The sequence below is a fragment of the Oncorhynchus tshawytscha genome, linkage group LG16 (genome assembly GCF_018296145.1).
Source record: "Oncorhynchus tshawytscha isolate Ot180627B linkage group LG16, Otsh_v2.0, whole genome shotgun sequence".
In the NCBI taxonomy this organism is placed as follows: Eukaryota; Metazoa; Chordata; class Actinopteri; order Salmoniformes; family Salmonidae; genus Oncorhynchus; species Oncorhynchus tshawytscha.
In genome coordinates, this window is record NC_056444.1 from 72394728 (window position 1) to 72413799 (window position 19072).

Genomic DNA, 19072 nt, shown 5'->3' on the forward strand with positions numbered 1-19072 from the left:
GTACACTTCAACTATGACAGACAAAATGAGAAACAAAAATCCAGAAAATCACATTGTAGGATTTTTTATGAATTTATTTGCAAATTTATGGTGGAAAATAAGTATTTGGTCACCTACAAACAAGCAAGATTTCTGGCTCTCACAGACCTGTAACTTCTTTAAGAGGCTCCTCTGTCCTCCACTCGTTACTTGTATTAATGGCACCTGTTTGAAATTGTTATCAGTATAACATCCTAAAGATTGATTCTATACTTAGTTTGACAAGTTTCTTCGACCTGTAATATAACTTTTTGAAGTTTTCGTCCGACTTTCGAATGGACCTGGATGAGCGTTTGGATTTGTGTACTAAACGCGCTAACAAAAGTAGCTACTTGGACATAAATAATGGACATTATCGAACAAATCAAGCATTTAATGTGGAAGTAGGATTCCTGGGAGTGCATTCTGATGAAGATCGTCAAAGGTAAGCAAATATTTATAATGTGATTTCTGTTGACTCCAACATGGCGGATAATTTTATTTATTTTCTGAGTGCCGTCTCAGATTATTGCATGGTTTGCTTTGTCCGTAAAGTAAAAAAAAAAAAATCTGACACAGCAGTTGCATTAAGGAGAGGTATATCTATATTTCCATGTCTAGCAATTGTATTTATCGACATTTATAATGAGAGTTTCTGTCAAATGATGTGGCTCTCTGGGGCGGCAGGGTAGCCTAGTGGTTAGTTCAAATCTGTCGTTCTGCCCCTGAACAGGCAGTTAACCCACTGTTCCTAGGCCGTCATTGAAAATAAGAATTTGTTCTTAACTGACTTGCCTAGTTAAATAAAGGTAAAAAATATATAAAAAATATCACCGGATGTTTTTGGAACTAGTGAACATAACGTGCCAATGTATACTGAGATTTTTTGATATAAATATGAACTTTATCAAACAAAACATACATGTATTATGTAACATGAAGTGCTATGAGTGTCATCTGATGAAGATCATCAAAGGTTAGTGATTCATTTTCTCTATTTGTGCTTTTTGTGACTCCTCTCTTTGGCTGGAAAAATGGCTGTATTTTTCTGTGATTTGGTGGTCACCTAACATAATCGTTTGTGGAGCTTTTGTTGTAAAGCATTTTGGAAATCAGACACTATGGTGGGATTAACAACAAGATTACCTTTAAAACGGGATAAAATACATGTATGTTTGAGGAATCTTAATGATGAGATTTCTGTTTTGAATTTGGCGCCCTGCATTTTCACTGGCTGTTGTCATATCAATCCCGTTAAAACCTCTTGTGACTAGGGGGCAGTATTTTAATTTTTGGAAAAATAACGTTCCCAAAGTAAACGAGATATTTTGTCAGGACAAGATGCTAGAATATGCATATAATTGACAGCTTAGGATAGAAAACACTCTAAAGTTTCCAAAACTGTAAAATCATTGCCTGTGAGATCTGATATTGCAGATATTGCAAGCCTGAGAAAAATCCTATCCGGAAGTGCCTCATGTTTTGAAAGGTCTGTGTTCCAATGCGTCCCTATTGAGCAGTGAATGGGCTATCAACCAGATTACTTTTTCTACGTATTCCCCAAGGTGTCTACAGCATTGTGATGTAGTTTTACGCCTTTATGTTGAAGAATACCCATAAGCGGCTACATTGTGTAAGTGGTCACCTGATGGCTCTGAGTGATTCTCGCGTAAAATACAGAGGTAGCCATTTTTCCAATCGGTCCTACTGAAAAACCAATTGTCACGGGGGATATATTATTGAATAGATATTTGAAAAACACCTTGAGGATTGATTATAAACAACATGTTTCTGTCAATATTATGGAGCTAATTTGGAATATTTTTCAGCGTTGTCGTGACCGAAATTTCCGGTCGATTTCTCAGCCAAACGTGAAGAACAAACGGAGCTATTTCGCCTACAAAAATAATATTTTTGGAAAAAAGGAACATTGGCTATCTAACTGGGAGTCTCGTGAGTGAAAACATCTGAAGCTCATCAAAGGTAAACAATTTAATTTGATTGCTTTTCTGATTTTTGTGACCAAGTTACCTGCTGCTAGCTGGACATAATGCTATGCTAGACTATCAATAAACTTACACAAATGCTTGTCTTGCTTTGGCTGTAAAGCATATTTTGAAAATCTGAGATGACAGAGTGATTAACAAAAGGCTAAACTGTGTCTCAATATATTTCACTTGTGATTTTCATGAATAGGAATATTTTCTAGTAGTATTTATGTCCGTTGCGTTATACTAATTAGTCTCAGTCGATGATTACGCTCCCGGATCCGGGATGGGGTGTCACTAGAGGTTAACAGGATTGCAGCCCTAAGAAGTTTTAAAAGTGCCTAACAACAATAGCCTATATTAGGTGTATTAACATTTGGTCATGATTGCTCATATTTTCGTTGCTCATCATTATCAACAGGTAAAAAGCAGTGTCAAACATGCTCCTAACTCCCAATTCCATATGTACTAATTGCAAATAGTCAACATTCCATAGTTTTTGTTTTACTTAATTGTATTTTAAAAACCCTGTGATGTAAAAACATCAGATCATGCATTTCCTGCGGTGCCACTATCAAAAGGATTATGAAAGATAGCTTTTTAACTCCTGAACCCCCCACCCGACAACCCAAATCCCTTTATTGGTCTCCCTGTGCGCTCAAGAGATTTGGGTTTATGTTTGTTGTCCCTCCCCTCTGTTGGGGTTCTCACACTGTCCTGTTTCAGACCACCTTCTAAGACCTAACCCTAAGCCCCTGCCATCACCACACCCACCCGGAAAATATTCAAGGGTCGCCATTGAAGTGCAGGGAGATGGGAGGGGGGGATTAGAGAGAGACTCTTAATGCTCCACAAAGACTTCAACCACTTAAAGATAAGCTAAAAGTTATAGAGCAGGCTTGGATTAATTGAAGAACAATTTTGGTTGTGTCCTCGGGAAGATGCTTAATCTCCCTCGGACGGCTTTGATGCCCACCCTTCGGCGGTGAAGTCACCCGTACCTAGGGCCTGAGTTTGAGGAGGTCTGGGTGCCATTTGTTCCTTGGTCTGAGGTTGTAACTGACTCTGTGACCTACAAAGATTAGACCATTCATAAACTTTGACTTTCACAATAGCAGATGCATTGTGTAGCCTTACTCTCCCCCTCAACCGTTATTAACTAAGACTTGCTTATTCAAAGACCAACAAATTTTAACCACATCTAACATATAGATGTAGGATCTTCATTTGATCACTCTTCTGTTGGTGAGAATTTTCTAGCACCACAGGAAATGCAGATGAGCTTTGTGATTTACATAACTTCACTGAAAACCCACACTAACACATGGTAATATTAACAGAAACATAAGTGTTTTGCTGCAGCTGCAATAACATCAGAAAAATATGTGTACAAATATGGAGCAATAAAATTAGATTTTGATTTGACTGTATTGCACTTTTCATGTTACCTACTTTTAGCTAGCTAATAGCCTCCGAAGTATTGGTACACTAGCAATGATAAAATACATTATTTACCATGAATTTCTATTTGGCACAAAATAATCTGAAACACAACCAAGACAAACAGCAAATGCATCCAACATTCAACTTGATGCATTCAACTTGATTCAACACTGTGTGTTCTGAATATAGGACCAAATATTTAACTTTTTAAGTGCATTTTCTCCAATACCTTTGGTACCCTAAAATGGGGGGGACTATGTACAAAAGTAATTTCTAAACGGTTAACCCACAAATGATGAAAATACCATCAAATTAAATCTGACCGTCTGCACTTTAACCTAATAATCATTGTATAATTTCAAACCAATGTGCTGGAGTACAGAGCCAAAACAAAAATTGTCACTGTCCCAATTATTTTGGGGCTCACTGTATGTCAAATTAAGATCCTACACCTGTATCATATTCCTTCATCATCTCCATCTCTCTCTTTTTCTTCATCAACATGTGACATGGGCTCCCCCCTCCTGCCATGTTGGACTGGGATGTACTTCCTTTTACCCTGTCCTGTAGTTTGTAAGTATATCATTCTCCAATCCCTCCTCAGTGGTCTTACTATGAACAGCAAGGTGTCACACAGGCCATAGGTCATTTTGTCAGATGTGTCTCCAGTTGACCAACCCTTGGCCCTTTGGCCACTACTTACTTACCTCCACAATGGGTGTATGACACACACACACACACACACACACACACACACACACACACACACAAAGTTGGTCATCAGTCAAGCAGGCAGGCATGCGGGGGGTGCCCCACCGAGCTAGGACAGGAACGAGAGGCACGTGGAGGGGTTGAGGCCACATCCTGTCCGACTTCATCCGTCACTCCTGCCCACTAGGGGACCCGCCGAGCAGCCACTCAAACGACCCATCCGACCAATCCGTCTTCAGCGTGTGACAGGACAGACAACAGAGATAGAGATACTCAGAGCCAGAGTTCATCTATCACAATCTGTCTCCCAGACTGTTTTTTTTACATCTAGAGGTATATCTTCCCCCATGCTTCTATGATATCTGATATTGAGGTTTTGTATAGTTCACTGAGGTTGTGGTATATAGTGCACAATGCAGGAGACAAAGAATAACCATTATGGCCATAAACAAGCATGAATAATCATCACAGATTGTAAGCTCATACTTTCTAACAAACTAAAGGAGATGATTGATTGACATATTTTGATTGATATAGGAAACCTACTTTTGTTTTCCCTGTTCCATGTCTGGAGTCAGACTCAGACACACAGGTTGTAGTTAACAGGCTGACATCTGTAGCAGCCCATGTTTTCACCTGCCAAATAGCTTGTTATTACACAGCCTGAAGTGCTCAGTGCTCAGAGACCCATTGACAAGAGTAACACAGTTGATCACAACAGCAGCACTGTCAGACAGGTGGATGTGGTGTGAATGGGAGTTTTCATGTGTGTGCATGTGTTGTTTTGTGTGTGTGTGTGCATGTCTGTCTGTGTATGTGAGAGTTTGTGTGTGTGTCTTTGAGTATGTATGTGTGTGCGTGTTGTCTCTGAGCGTGTGTGGTAGGCCCACAGCACGGAGGGGCCCCAGTGCTGTTCTTCTGACGGCTGCGTGCTGACAGTGGTGCGTTGCTTGGGTGGGTCTCCCCTCTGTGGGTCACACCAACACCATCAATCTTCCCCCCCGTGACAGGCGGCTGGGCACCCCTGTTGTGCGCACAGTGCAGTGTTGTTTTGTAATTAGGCTCAGTCAGATGGCAGGAAACCATCCCACCACCTTTCCCTCCATCTCTACTCCTCCTGTGCACAGCTGGGCCACTGCCTCAGCCAGCCTATCAGAGCTCTCAACCTGATATGATTCACTCTGTTTAAACTCCTTGTTAGAGGAGTAATGACGCTATGCTAATTACTATCTACTAAATAACCACCACTGGGAATGTACATGTATCTACAAGTATTTGTGTATATGCAAATACAAATATTTGTGTATACTTAAAAATAAAATGGCAACTCCTGTGTCAGTGTTGTAGTAAAGTGCTTTTGTTATGTACAGTATAGGGAATTCGTCTGTATTTTGTAAATGGCTTACATTTCCCTCCTTGTTTTGGCCACAGACAGCTCTACACTGGGCAGCCAAACATGGCAAAGAGGACATGGCTACCATGATGGCCAATGCAGGGGCTGACGTCAACACTAAATCTGTGAGTATTAGCCTAGTGTTTAGAGCGTTGGACTAGTAACCGAAAGGTTACAAGATCGAATCCTGAGCTGACAAGGTAAAAATCTGTCGTTCTGCCCCTGAACAAGGCAGTTAACCCGTTGTTCCTAGGCCGTCATTGAAAATAAGAATTTGTTCTTAACTGACTTGCCTAGTTAAATAAAGATTTAAAAAAGGTACACCGTGGGTCGGTCCACGAAGTGAGTTCCTTTTGCGTCCCTTTGATATTTTAAGTAGACATTGTGCACAAATATTTATTTTTAAAAGCCTGTTATATTAAATGAAGTGCCCATTAATACAGACCACATGGAGAATTCAATAAATCTGATTTTCTATATGAATAAAGGCTTGCTAAAGTGCCAAAATGTGCATTTTGAAATGTCCTTCTGTGACTTCTAGGAAGATTTTAACCCACTTGTTCCCAACATTTCTGAAAGTTTTCAATATAATTGTAAAGCCCTAGTTATTTTGTTGCTGTGACAGTCATTTCTGAAGATTATTATTTAGTTCATGTTAATATTAATAAATAAATAAAATAATAATAATGATGGCCCTCATTTTAAGGTCAACCCTGTTATGTGAACCGAACTCTATTTTTAAGAGAGATTTTATTTTCAAAAGAAACATTGAACAGCTAATAGTCAAATAACAGTGTAAAATCAGATGAGCTGATTCTATTCTTTTTTGGCAATTTGCTAGTGTTTTGTGGTGGAAAACTGAGTGGGTCGAGCATAACATGTCAACCATGTTACCCATATATAGACAGGCTAGAAATCAACCATTTCAATATTTTTTGTGAAGCATGCATTTAATTCCTGTTGTGTTGCACACAACAAGCTTCCATTCCGCCTGTCACAAGACATGGCTGATTTTAAGATGAACTTGTCAACCCTGTTATTTTATTCAGTAATTAATAGGCATGGGAAAATATGTTTTTTATTAAGTTGAACATATGTTGTTCATGACAAAATCTTAAAACTAAGTTAAATAAAAAAGTTGTTTCACTACTCAAAAGGGACTTTGAGTTTGAGTTCATTTTTATTTTTACGACAGTGCACATTAATCAACATTTCAGTAAAATAGCAAGCCGGCTCATTTTCAATGGCAGCCCCGGAACAGGTTATTGTTTTGTGGATTGACTCCTGTTTGGCACAGCTGCATTTGGGGAGTTTTTCCCATTCTTCTGTATCAGAAATTGGAATGGTCTGTTACAAAATATTGTCTTACTGTACAGGTAATAACATTACTCCTGCTTTTATTTTCTTTCAGCATGTGAGTATCTCCTCTTTCATCTAAGTGTATCATGCACAGGAAGTGATCTGGTAAAATAGGTACTGTATGTTGTTGTCTGTATACACTATTTGGAGGCTGGCAGCCAGGTTAGATGTAATGTTGCATCATAATGGTTCCTGTGAAGATACCGCTTTGCGAATGCATTACAGTAGTCACACACACACACACACACACACACGCACACACACACAGTGTCTACTAATAAATCAAGCCACATAATGTTCTTTCCCCTAAACACTGTCGGAATGTATTACCGTGCCAAACTCACAACTATGGCAATTTTTGGGGAATTACTAGCTAATTATGTATTTGGTCATTAGGTTTTGTTGCCATAACCTCTGGTAATTTGTATATTCTCTCCTTTCATGTATTCATTGGCTGTGTTGGGGCCATGGGAAACTGTAGGGGGTAGGTATTAAAACGCCTTGTACATTTTTCCATTGTTGAACCCTGCACACAGTAGACATCAGAGGTTATGTTCAAATAGCTATGTTATCCCATTTGCATTTTCCCCCAATGTTTTTGGTGGGGAACATACAGTATAGACACATTTGCATGATTTTGCCCTTTTTGTTTTGCAGGGCTATACACCCCTGCATATTGCAGCATTGCATGGCCATCGAAACATTTTGGAGCTGCTCATTGGAACATATGGTAAATGACAGGGAAAGTTAACTCACTTGCTTTTTGTCTTTGGGGTGTGGAATGAAGGGTATCAATCATTGTCTCACGTCAGATACCGCGATAGCTGTCTGCACTGTTCTGTCTGATAACTCGCAAACACTCATGAAATAGCTAAAAAGAAATTTGGCTACAATATACTGTCCTCACATTCAAAAAATTTACCAATGTGACTTCGTCCACTGAGCCCCCTTTCATCCTCAAAAGAGTCAGTTAATCTGACCCAAAATTATAAACCTGTAGCTAATATTGATGGGGCCGACAGAGATGGCCGCCTCGCTTTGCGTTCCTAGGAAACTATGCAGTTTTTTGTTTTTTTACATGTTATTTCTTACATTGGTACCCAGGCAATCTTAAGTTTCATTACATACAGTCGGGAAGAACTACTGAATATAAGAAAAACATCAACTCACCATCAGTACGACCTGGAATATGACTTTCCCGAAGCGATCCCAGCCTGCGACCCAAAACAAAGACGTTGTAAAAGAGGGAAACGAAGCGGTCTTCTGGTCAGGCTCCGGAGACGGGCACATCGCGCACCACTCCCTAGCATACTTCTCGCCAATGTCCAGTCTCTTGACAACAAGGTTGATGAAATCCGAGCAAGGGTAGCATTCCAGAGGGACATCAGAGACTGTAACGTTCTTTGCTTCACGGAAACATGGCTCACTCGAGAGACTCTAACGGAATCGGTGCAGCCAGCTGGTTTCTTCACGCATCGCGCCGACAGATACAAACATCTTTCTGGTAAGAAGAGGGGCGGGGGCGTATGCCTTATGGTTAACGAGACGTGGTGTGGTCACAACAACATACAGGAACTCACCTGATTTAGAATTCCTCACAATCAAATGTCGACCGCATTATCTACCAAGGGAATTCTCTTCGATTATAATCACAGCCGTATATATTCCCCCCCAAGCAAACACATCGATGGCTCTGAACAAACTTTATTTGACTCTTTGCAAACTGGAAACCACATATCCTAAGGCTGCATTCATTGTAGCTGGGGATTTTAACAAGGCTAATCTGAAAACAAGACTCCCTAAATTGTATCAGCATATCGATTGCGCAACCAGGGCTGGTAAAACCTTGGATCATTGCTATTCTAACTTCCGCGACGCATATAAGGCCTTCCCCCGCCCTCCTTTCGGAAAAGCTGACCACGACTCCATTTTGTTGCTCCCTGCCTACAGACAGAAGCTAAAACAAGAAGCTCCCGCACTCAGGTCTGTTCAACGCTGGTCCGACCAATCTGATTCCACGCTCCAAGACTGCTTCCATCACGTGGACTGGGATATGTTCCGCACTGCGTCCAACAACAACATTGACGAATACGCTGATTCGGTGAGCGAGTTCATTAGAACGTGCATTGAAGATGTCGTTCCCATAGCAACGATTAAAACATTACCAAACCAGAAACTGTGGATTGATGGCAGCATTCGCATGAAACTGAAAGCGCAAACCACTGCTTTTAACCAGAGCAAGGTGACCGGAAACATGACCGAATACAAACAGTGTAGGTATTCCCTCCGCAAGGCAATCAAACAAGCTAAGCATCAGGATAGAGACAAAGTAGAATTGCAATTCAACGGCTCAGACACAAGAGGTATGTGGCAGGGTCTACAGTCAATCACGGATTACAAAAAGAAAACCAGCCCCGTCACTGACCAGGATGTCTTGCTTCCACGCAGACTAAATAACTTTTTTGCCCGCTTTGAGGACAATACAGTGCCACCAAAACATGCGGACTCTCCTTCACTGCAGCCGATGTGAGTAAAACATTTAAACGTGTTAACCCTCGCAAGGCTGCAGGCCCAGACTGCATCCCCAGCCGCGCCCTCAGAGCATGCGCAGACCAGCTGGCTGGTGTGTTTACAGACATATTCAATCAATCCTTATCCCAGTCTGCTGTTCCCACATGCTTGAAGAGGGCCACAATTGTTCCTGTTCCCAAGAAAGCGAAGGTAACTGAGCTAAACGACTACCGCCCCGTAGCACTCACTTCCGTCATCATGAAGTGCTTTGAGAGACTAGTCAAGGACCATATCACCTCCACCCTACCTGACACCCTAGACCCACTCCAATTTGCTTACCGCCCAAATAGGTCCACAGACGATGCAATCTCAACCACACTGCACACTGTCCTAACTCATCTGGACAAGAGGAATACCTATGTGAGAATGCTGTTCATCGACTACAGCTCAGCATTTAACACCATAGTACCCTCCAAACTCGTCATCAAGCTCGAGACCCTGGGTCTCGACGCCGCCCTGTGCAACTGGGTACTGGACTTCCTGACGGGCCATCCCCAGGTGGTGAGGGTAGGTAACAACATCTCCACCCCGCTGATCCTCAACACTGGGGCCCCACAAGGGTGCGTTCTGAGCCCTCTCCTGTACTCCCTGTTTACCCACGACTGTGTGGCCATGCACGCCTCCAAATCAATCATCAAGTTTGCTGACGACACTACAGTGGTAGGCTTGATTACCAATAATGACGAGACGGCCTGTCGGCTTGTCACCAAAAGCACTCACAATCTTCTACAGATGCACAATCGAGAGCATCCTGTCGGGCTGTATCACCGCCTGGTACAGCAACTGCTCCGCCCACAACCGTAAGGCTCTCCAGAGGGTAGTGAGGTCTGCACAACGCATCACCGGGGGCAAATTACCTGCCCTCCAGGACACCTACACCACCCGATGTCACAGGAAGGCCATAAAGATCATCAAGGACAACAACCACCTGAGCCACTGCCTGTTCACCCCGCTATCATCCAGAAGGCGAGGTCAGTACAGGTGCATCAAAGCAGGGACCAAGAGACTGAAAAACAGCTTCTATCTCAAGGCCATCAGACTGTTCAACAGCCACCACTAACATTGAGTGGCTGCTGCCAACACACTGACTCAACTCCAGCCACTTTAATAATGGGAATTGATGGAAATTGATGTAAAATATATCACTAGCCACTTTAAACAATGCTACTTAATATAATGTTTACATACTCTAAATTATTCATCTCATATGTATATGTATATACTGTACTCTATATCATCTACTGCATCTTTATGTAATACATGTATCACTAGCCACTTTAAACTATGCCACTTTGTTTACATACCCTACATTACTCATCTCATATGTATATACTGTACTCGATACCATCTACTGCATCTTGCCTATGCCGTTCTGTACCATCACTCATTCATATATGTATGTACATATTCTTTATCCCTTTACACTTGTGTGTATAAGGTAGTAGTTTTGGAATTGTTAGGTTAGATTACTACTGCATTGTCGGAATTAGAAGCACAAGCATTTCGCTACACTCACATTTACATCTGCTAACCATGTGTATGTGACAAATAGATTTGATTTGATTTTTTCATGAGCAAGTCTTCACTACCTACTTCTACATCTAGTTAAGATGTTTTGTGGTTGTAGAGTCAGTTTTTATGAAATTTGAAATGTGCACGAAAATGTTATTAGTTAGCTCGCAAGTATCAAATCAAATTGTATTTGTCACATGCACCGAATAAAACAGCTGTAGACTTTACAGTGAAATGCTTACTTACAAGCCCCTAAACAACAATGCAGTTTAAAAAAATATGAATAAGAATAAGAAATAAATGGAACAAGTAATTAAGGAGCAGCAGTAAAATAACAATAGCGAGACTATATACAGGGGGTACCAGTAAATCAAATCGAATCAAATCAAATTTTATTTGTCACATACACATGGTTAGCAGATGTTAATGCGAGTGTAGCGAAATGCTTGTGCTTCTAGTTCCGACAATGCAGTAATAATCCAACAAGTAATCTCACTAACAATTCCAAAAAAAACTACTGTCTTATACACAGTGTAAGGGGATAAAGAATATGTACATAAAGATATATGAATGAGTGATGGTACAGAGCAGCTTAGGCAAGATACAGTAGATGGTATTGAGTACAGTATATACATACAGTGCCTTGCGAAAGTATTCGGCCCCCTTGAACTTTGCGACCTTTTGCCACATTTCAGGCTTGAAACATAAAGATATAAAACTGTATTTTTTTGTGAAGAATCAACAACAAGTGGGACACAATCATGAAGTGGGACGACATTTATTGGATATTTCAAACTTTTTTAACAAATCAAAAACTGAAATTGGGCGTGCAAAATTATTCAGCCCCCTTAAGTTAATACTTTGTAGCACCACCTTTTGCTGCGATTACAGCTGTAAGTCGCTTGGGGTATGTCTCTATCAGTTTTGCACATCGAGAGACTGAAATTGTTCCCCATTCCTCCTTGCAAAACAGCTCGAGCGCAGTGAGGTTGGATGGAGAGCATTTGTGAACAGCAGTTTTCAGTTCTTTCCACAGATTGTCGATTGGATTCAGGTCTGGACTTTGACTTGGCCATTCTAACACCTGGATATGTTTATTTTTGAACCATTCCATTGTAGATTTTGCTTTATGTTTTGGATCATTGTCTTGTTGGAAGACAAATCTCCGTCCCAGTCTCAGGTCTTTTGCAGACTCCATCAGGTTTTCTTCCAGAATGGTCCTGTATTTGGCTCCATCCATCTTCCCATCAATTTTAACCATCTTCCCTGTCCCTGCTGAAGAAAATCAGGCCCAAACCATGATGCTGCCACCACCATGTTTGACAGTGGGGATGGTGTGTTCAGGGTGATGAGCTGTGTTGCTTTTACGCCAAACATAACGTTTTGCATTGTTGGTAAAAAGTTCAATTTTGGTTTCATTTGACCAGAGCACCTTCATCCACATGTTTGGTGTGTCTCCCAGGTGGCTTGTGGCAAACTTTAAACAACACTTTTTATGGATATCTTTAAGAAATGGCTTTCTTCTTGCCACTCTTCCATAAAGGCCAGATTTGTGCAATATACGACTGATTGTTGTCCTATGGACAGAGTCTCCCACCTCAGCTGTAGATCTCTGGAGTTCATCCAGAGTGATCATGGGCCTCTTGGCTGCATCTCTGATCAGTCTTCTCCTTGTATGAGCTGAAAGTTTAGAGGGACGGCCAGGTCTTGGTAGATTTGCAGTGGTCTGATACTCCTTCCATTTCAATATTATCGCTTGCACAGTGCTCCTTGGGATGTTTAAAGCTTGGGAAATCTTTTTCTATCCAAATCCGGCTTTAAACTTCTTCACAACAGTATCTCGGACCTGCCTGGTGTGTTCCTTGTTCTTCATGATGCTCTCTGCGCTTTTTTTTATTTATATTTTTGATTAAACACACACAAGAATGCTGTATAGGTATACAAGACAGGTATACAATTCTTATCTAAACATAAAAGAGCATACAGGAACAACAAGACCCAGAGTCCTGGGTGCAGAACAAATAATACAAAACACGACATACAAAACAAGGACACGTAGAAAGAAAGAGGGAAGATACCCCCCCCCCCTCCCAACTGCTCGGGTGGCAGGGCCAGCACATGCTGCCCAAAGGTAGATTCAAATATTACAATTGAGAGTGCGTTAAAAAGTACAAATTCACAGCGCCGACTCGTCCAAGTAGGAAAGGAAAGGCTGCCAGATTTGATCAAATGTTGATAATTTATTGTTCAGAATATATCGAATTCTTTCTAAGTGTACAGTGTTTGCCAATTCACTGAGCCATAATTTGGTAGAGGGCGCTTCCCTCCTTTTCCAAAACAACAAGATGAGTTTTTTTGCCGAGATGAGACCGTACGAGATTAGTTGTTTTTGGGGGTTGGTTAATCCGTTTAGGGACTCAGATACTCCCAGGATTATCAGAAGCGGGTCTGGATCTATTGAAGTCTCCAAAACTTCAGAGAGGATCCCAAAAATTCCACACCAATAACCACGCAAGCTAGAGCATAGGGCAAAGCAGTGGAGTAGTGTACCCTGCGTAGCCTGACATTTATCACATGTAGGGGATGTGTCAGGAAATATCCTATGCAGTTTAGTTTTGGAATAGTGTAATCTGTGTAATACCTTGAATTGTATGAGACGATGTCTGGAAGTAATGGAGCATGTGTGGATATACTCCAAGCTCTCTTCCCAGTCTGCCACCGAGATGTCAGTCCCTAGTTCTTCCTCCCATTTTGCCTTGATGGCATCAGTAGAAGGTGTGCTAACAGATTGAAAAGCATCATATAGACGCGATATCAGTTTATCTGAGGTGGGGCATATTTTTATGCATCCGTCAAACATGGACAGTTTAGCATTCCCAAATGTTGGGAGGTGTTTTCTAACGTAGTCTCTAATTTGTAGGTATCTGAAAAAATTACTTCTGGGAAGATTATAAGTTTCCCTCAGCAACTCAAAGGAAGCAAAGGTCCCTTCTATGTATAAATCCCCTATGGTACTTATCCCCAACTCTCCCCATCGCTCAAAGGTGTTATCAAGGTTAGAAGGGGCAAAGGAGGGATTCCTGGCGACAGGGAGCATGAATGACATTGGTCTAAGCTCAAAGTGGACTTTAATTTGCTTCCAGATTCGGACTGTGCTATGTATAATAGGATTGTTACAATAAAGTGACATCTCCAGATTGACAGGCGACAAAATCACAGCGCCAATAGAGAAGGGGTGACACTCCTCACGCTCCATACTAAGCCAGCTGGATGCCGGGAGTACGTCATCCAACAGAAACGTAACAACGCGGAGGTTAGCGGCCCAGTAATAAAATATAAAATTTGGGAGAGACAATCCTCCTTCCATCTTGGGTTTACAGAGGTGTTTTTTACCTATCCTGTGTGTTTTATAATCCCAGATGAAAGGATTGATAATTGAGTCCAGTTGTTTATGAAAGGATTTAGGTATGAATACTGGGATGTTCTGATATAGGTAGAGCAGTTGTGGGAGGAAGACCATTTTAATGGCATTAATTCTTCCGAGCAAAGAAATTGGGAGAGTTCTCCAAAATAGTATGTTTGCTTTGAGTTTTTGTATCAGAGAGGGGAAATTCTCTTGAAATAGTAAGGAGTATTGTTTAGTAACTACAATTCCTAGGTAGGTAAATTTTTCTGAAGATAACTTAAATGGGAGATGTTCTAGCCAGGAGGTATTTTGCGACCGTATGGGCATTAATTCACTCTTGTTCCAATTTATTCTGTATCCCGAGAAGGTACCAAACAAATTGATCACATCAAGAATAGCTGGGATACTAGCCTGGGGTTCTGTTACATAGAGGAGGATGTCATCTGCGTATAGGGAGATCTTATTTAGAGTATCTTTAGTATTATAGCCGTGTATTGCTGCATGAGATCTAATCGTCTGAGCGAGCGGTTCGATAATTAGGGCGAAGAGCATAGGCGACAGCGCACAACCCTGCCTTGTCCCCCTGTTGAGGTTAAATCGGGGCGACAATGATTGGTTAGTGAGTATTCTGGCACAGGGGTTCCTATATAAAAGCTGGATCCAATTTATGAACCTATCTCCAATATTACATTTCTGTAGGACCTTGAATAGATAGGGCCACTCAACTTGGTCAAAGGCCTTTTCTGCATCAAGAGATATGACGGCAAGGTCCACATTGGGTAACCTCTGAGAATACATAATATTGAAGAGGCGCCTGAGATTGAAGAATGAGTTTCTGTTAGGGATAAAGCCGGTCTGATCCGAATAGACCAATTTGCCAATTAAAGTGCTAAGCCTGTTAGCCAGAGTTTTTGCTCAAATCTTTTGGTCTGTATTAAGGAGAGATATTGGTCTGTATGACCCTACCTCTTCTGGATCTTTACCCTTCTTATGTATAACTGTAATGAACGCTTCGTCCAAAGTAGAAGGGAGAGCTCCATCCTCATTGGCCTGAACCAACATTTTGTGCAGGTAGGGAGAGAGCATGTTGCTGAATGTTTTATAGAATTCACCAGGGTATCCATCTGGGCCCCGGGGTCTTGCCACTCTTTAGAGATTTAATTGTTTCTCGAATTTCATCGAGATATTTCCTTATTCAGGAAGTTAGAATCTTCCTGGTTCAGGGCAGGAAGATTACAGTCCTCCAAAAATGTTTGCATAATTAAGGGGTTAGGATCCGCTTTAGATGTATATAGAGTCTCATAAAACTGCCGTTATCTGTCATTGATGTCTTTGGGGGAAGAGAGTAATTCCCCAGATGCAGATTTAACCCTGTGAATCATTCGGTCACTCACATTTTTTCAAAGTTGTCTGGCGAGTAATTTGTGTGGTTTGTCACCAAACTCAAAATATTTTTGCTTGGCATAGAGAAAAGATTTAGCAATTTTAGCTGAGAGAATCTGATTATATTCAAATTTTAAAGAGGTAATTTTTTTTATGTTTCTCCATAGATGGGTGGCTAGCATTCTCCCTATCCAGTAAGTGAATTTGTCCCTCCAGTTCTTCCAGTTTTCCTCTGTTTTGCCTACTCCTGGCAGCCTGAAAGGAGATGATACAGCCTCTCAGATAAGCCTTCAGTGTTTCCCACAATAATGCTGGGGAGGTCTCTGTGTTGTCGTTGGTATCAAAGAAAAATGTAATTTGGTCTTTAAGATATTCACAGAATGTTGGTTCTGTGAGGAGCTGAGGATTCAACCTCTAAACCCTCTCGTTTGGTACAATGTCACCCAATCTCAGGGAGAAGGTGAGTGGACTGTGGTCCGAGATTATAATATCATGATACCTCACATTACAGGTATAGGGGAGTAGTCTAGCATCCAACAAAAAGTAGTCAATTCGAGTGTAAACCTTGTGAACATGAGAGTAAAAGGAGTATTCCCTACCCGTAGGGTTAGCGATCCTCCATATATCAAATAAGTTCGAATTTTTTATGTAGGTATTCAAGAATTCGCTTGAATAGGAGGTAGGGGTTCGCCGGGTAGAGGATCTATCCAGATATTGGTCTAGCACACAGTTAAGGTCCCCTCCAATGACCAGGTTAGTATGAGAGATATCTGGAATCAGGGCAAGGACTCTTTTGAAAAAAGAGGGGTTGTCAATGTTTGGCCCATAGATATTTAGTAGAGTTACTGAGGTAGAGTGGATTTCTCCTATTGCGATCACATACCGACCCTCTTTATCCGCAATAGTGGTTTTATGTTGAAAGGGAATTCCTTTCCGTACCAGAATCGCTGTGCCTCTCGTTTTGGCAGAGAAGTTAGTGATACACTTGCCCCACCCACCTACACTTAAGTCTGCTATGAGAGTTATTCTTCAGATGGGTTTCTTGCAAAAATATAATATCAGACGAGAGTGCTTTCAAGTGGGCTAGGACCTTGCCCCTCTTAATTGGTTTGTTTAAACCCTTGACATTCCAGGAAGTGAATGTAAGCCCCGCCCTCCTCTCGTTTGTAGTTCCTATGGTGGCCTGCATACCAAGTAACTTGATAAAAAGGTAAGAAAGCGCACCAAACCGTCACGATCAGCATATGTAGCACCTACACCCGAGCAGTATCCAACCCACCCCTCCCCCTGCAAGCACCTTTACTTCCCACCCTGTTCCCCTAATTTCCCCAACACTTACCCCCCCCCATCAACCCACATTTAACAGGCATGTACAAACAGGAGAGAAAAAAAGGAAAAATAAAAATAATAAACACATTGTCTGGCCGATGCCAAAAAGGCACGGCGCGACCTCGAACAAGAGGTAAAACAAAAATAAAATCTCAACTATACTTTCACCTCTCACTATCCTGGAACTTCTACTAACATATGAACTGAGGAGGCTCCCGCGAGTTAAGTGTTCAGTTAGCATCTAATAAACCTAAACCGAATAAGTTGCAACTTAAACATATTGCGCATTTAAGCGTCATCCTGGGTCAATCCCAGAGATAAGCAAGATATAGCCTCAAGATTATATTGCTAAGCACTGCCGGTCAAAAAATAAACCATCCGCAACCAACATAGTCAGCCGTACCTTTACATACTGTGGGTCAGGAGATCGGAACAAGGATTTGTTAAATTAAATTTAAAAAAAACATGTTTAATAAAAAATAAATAAAAATATATACATATACATACACATACGCATACACATACACACACATACATACACATACATACACACATACATATACATATATATACTCATACACACATACATACATACACATACACACATACATATACACACATACATACATATACACACATACATACATATACACATATACATACATATACACATATACATACATATACACATATACATACATACACACATATATACATACATACACACATATACATACACATACCTACATACACACATATATACATACATACACACATATACATACACATACCTACATACATACATACATACATACATACATACATACATACATACATACATACATACATACATACATACATACATACATACATACATACATACATACACACATACATACATACACACATACATACATACACACATACATACATATACATGTATGTATACATACCCACACAAAAAAATCATATATATATTTAAAGAATATGTATATACATCCATATGCACACATACACATACAAACATTCATACCCCAGAATAACAATCTACACTGATTTAAAATATACACATACATAATACTAAAATGCTAAGAGAAAATAGTAATAAAGTACAAATAGTAATTATATGTACGCACACCTACACAGACATAAGCACTACAGAGGGCTGGTGGGACTCTAGTCGGGAGAGAGGCCCACGGCCAGACAAAGGCAGAACGGCACAAAACATCAACCTGCTAACCAGGTGTCTGCCCCCTCCCAACCATCACCCCCAGTCCCCTGCAAGCAATAAATAAATGGTATGGTAGTAAGAATAATGTAAGGATTGTAAAATAAATAACGAAACAAAACAAAAGTGGGGGAATATAAGTATATCCGTCCGAAGGTGTCAGTGATCAAACCTGGAAGTAAAAAATATGCATCGCTGAGCACAGCCGGGATGAAAGTGAATTTAACGTTAAATGAGAGCTCTGACCGCCATCCATTGGTCTGCTCAGCGTCTTACATGTTCGGTAGCCCTTGTTGAGCCCGTTTAATACGTTTTCACCCAATATGGTATAGTATGGATTCGAGTCCATGAGCAGACCCTGACACGCAATAACAAGGCACTCTAACCTGTACGGGGGATTGGTGTATATCCCCGGATAAACTTCTCTGCGTCCAAAACTGAGGAGAGCCAAATTTTCTCACCGGAAGGCGGGGTAATTATTAGTCTTATTATTAGTCTTGCAGGCAAGAGTAAGGCTGGGCGAAGATGGAGTTTGTAGAGTTTGGTCATGACATCTCTGTAGTCGGCGCGATGCTTTGCCACATCGGGCGCATAATCCTCATAGACACGGAATGGATGCCTTTTATGTGACAGGTTGCCCCTCATTCGAGCTTCACGCAGGATAAGATCCTTGATCTTGAAACTGTGACAACAGATGATTACTGGGCGAGGACGTTGGCCCGGTCCAGGCA

The 19072-nt window shown here is 41.1% G+C and overlaps 1 protein-coding gene across 3 annotated transcripts in view; it reads left to right on the top strand.

Annotated features, from left to right (window-relative positions):
• Positions 1–19072, top strand: part of LOC112216293 (ankyrin repeat domain-containing protein SOWAHA) — a 33463-nt gene that overhangs the window by 8930 nt on the left and 5461 nt on the right. For all 3 annotated transcript variants that reach the window (XM_024376181.2, XM_024376180.2, XM_024376179.2), the window contains 4 exons: positions 5592–5678; positions 6965–6967; positions 7394–7396; positions 7570–7642. In XM_024376181.2, coding sequence (XP_024231949.1) covers positions 5592–5678; positions 6965–6967; positions 7394–7396; positions 7570–7642 — 166 coding nt within the window. The remainder of the gene's footprint in view (positions 1–5591; positions 5679–6964; positions 6968–7393; positions 7397–7569; positions 7643–19072) is intronic.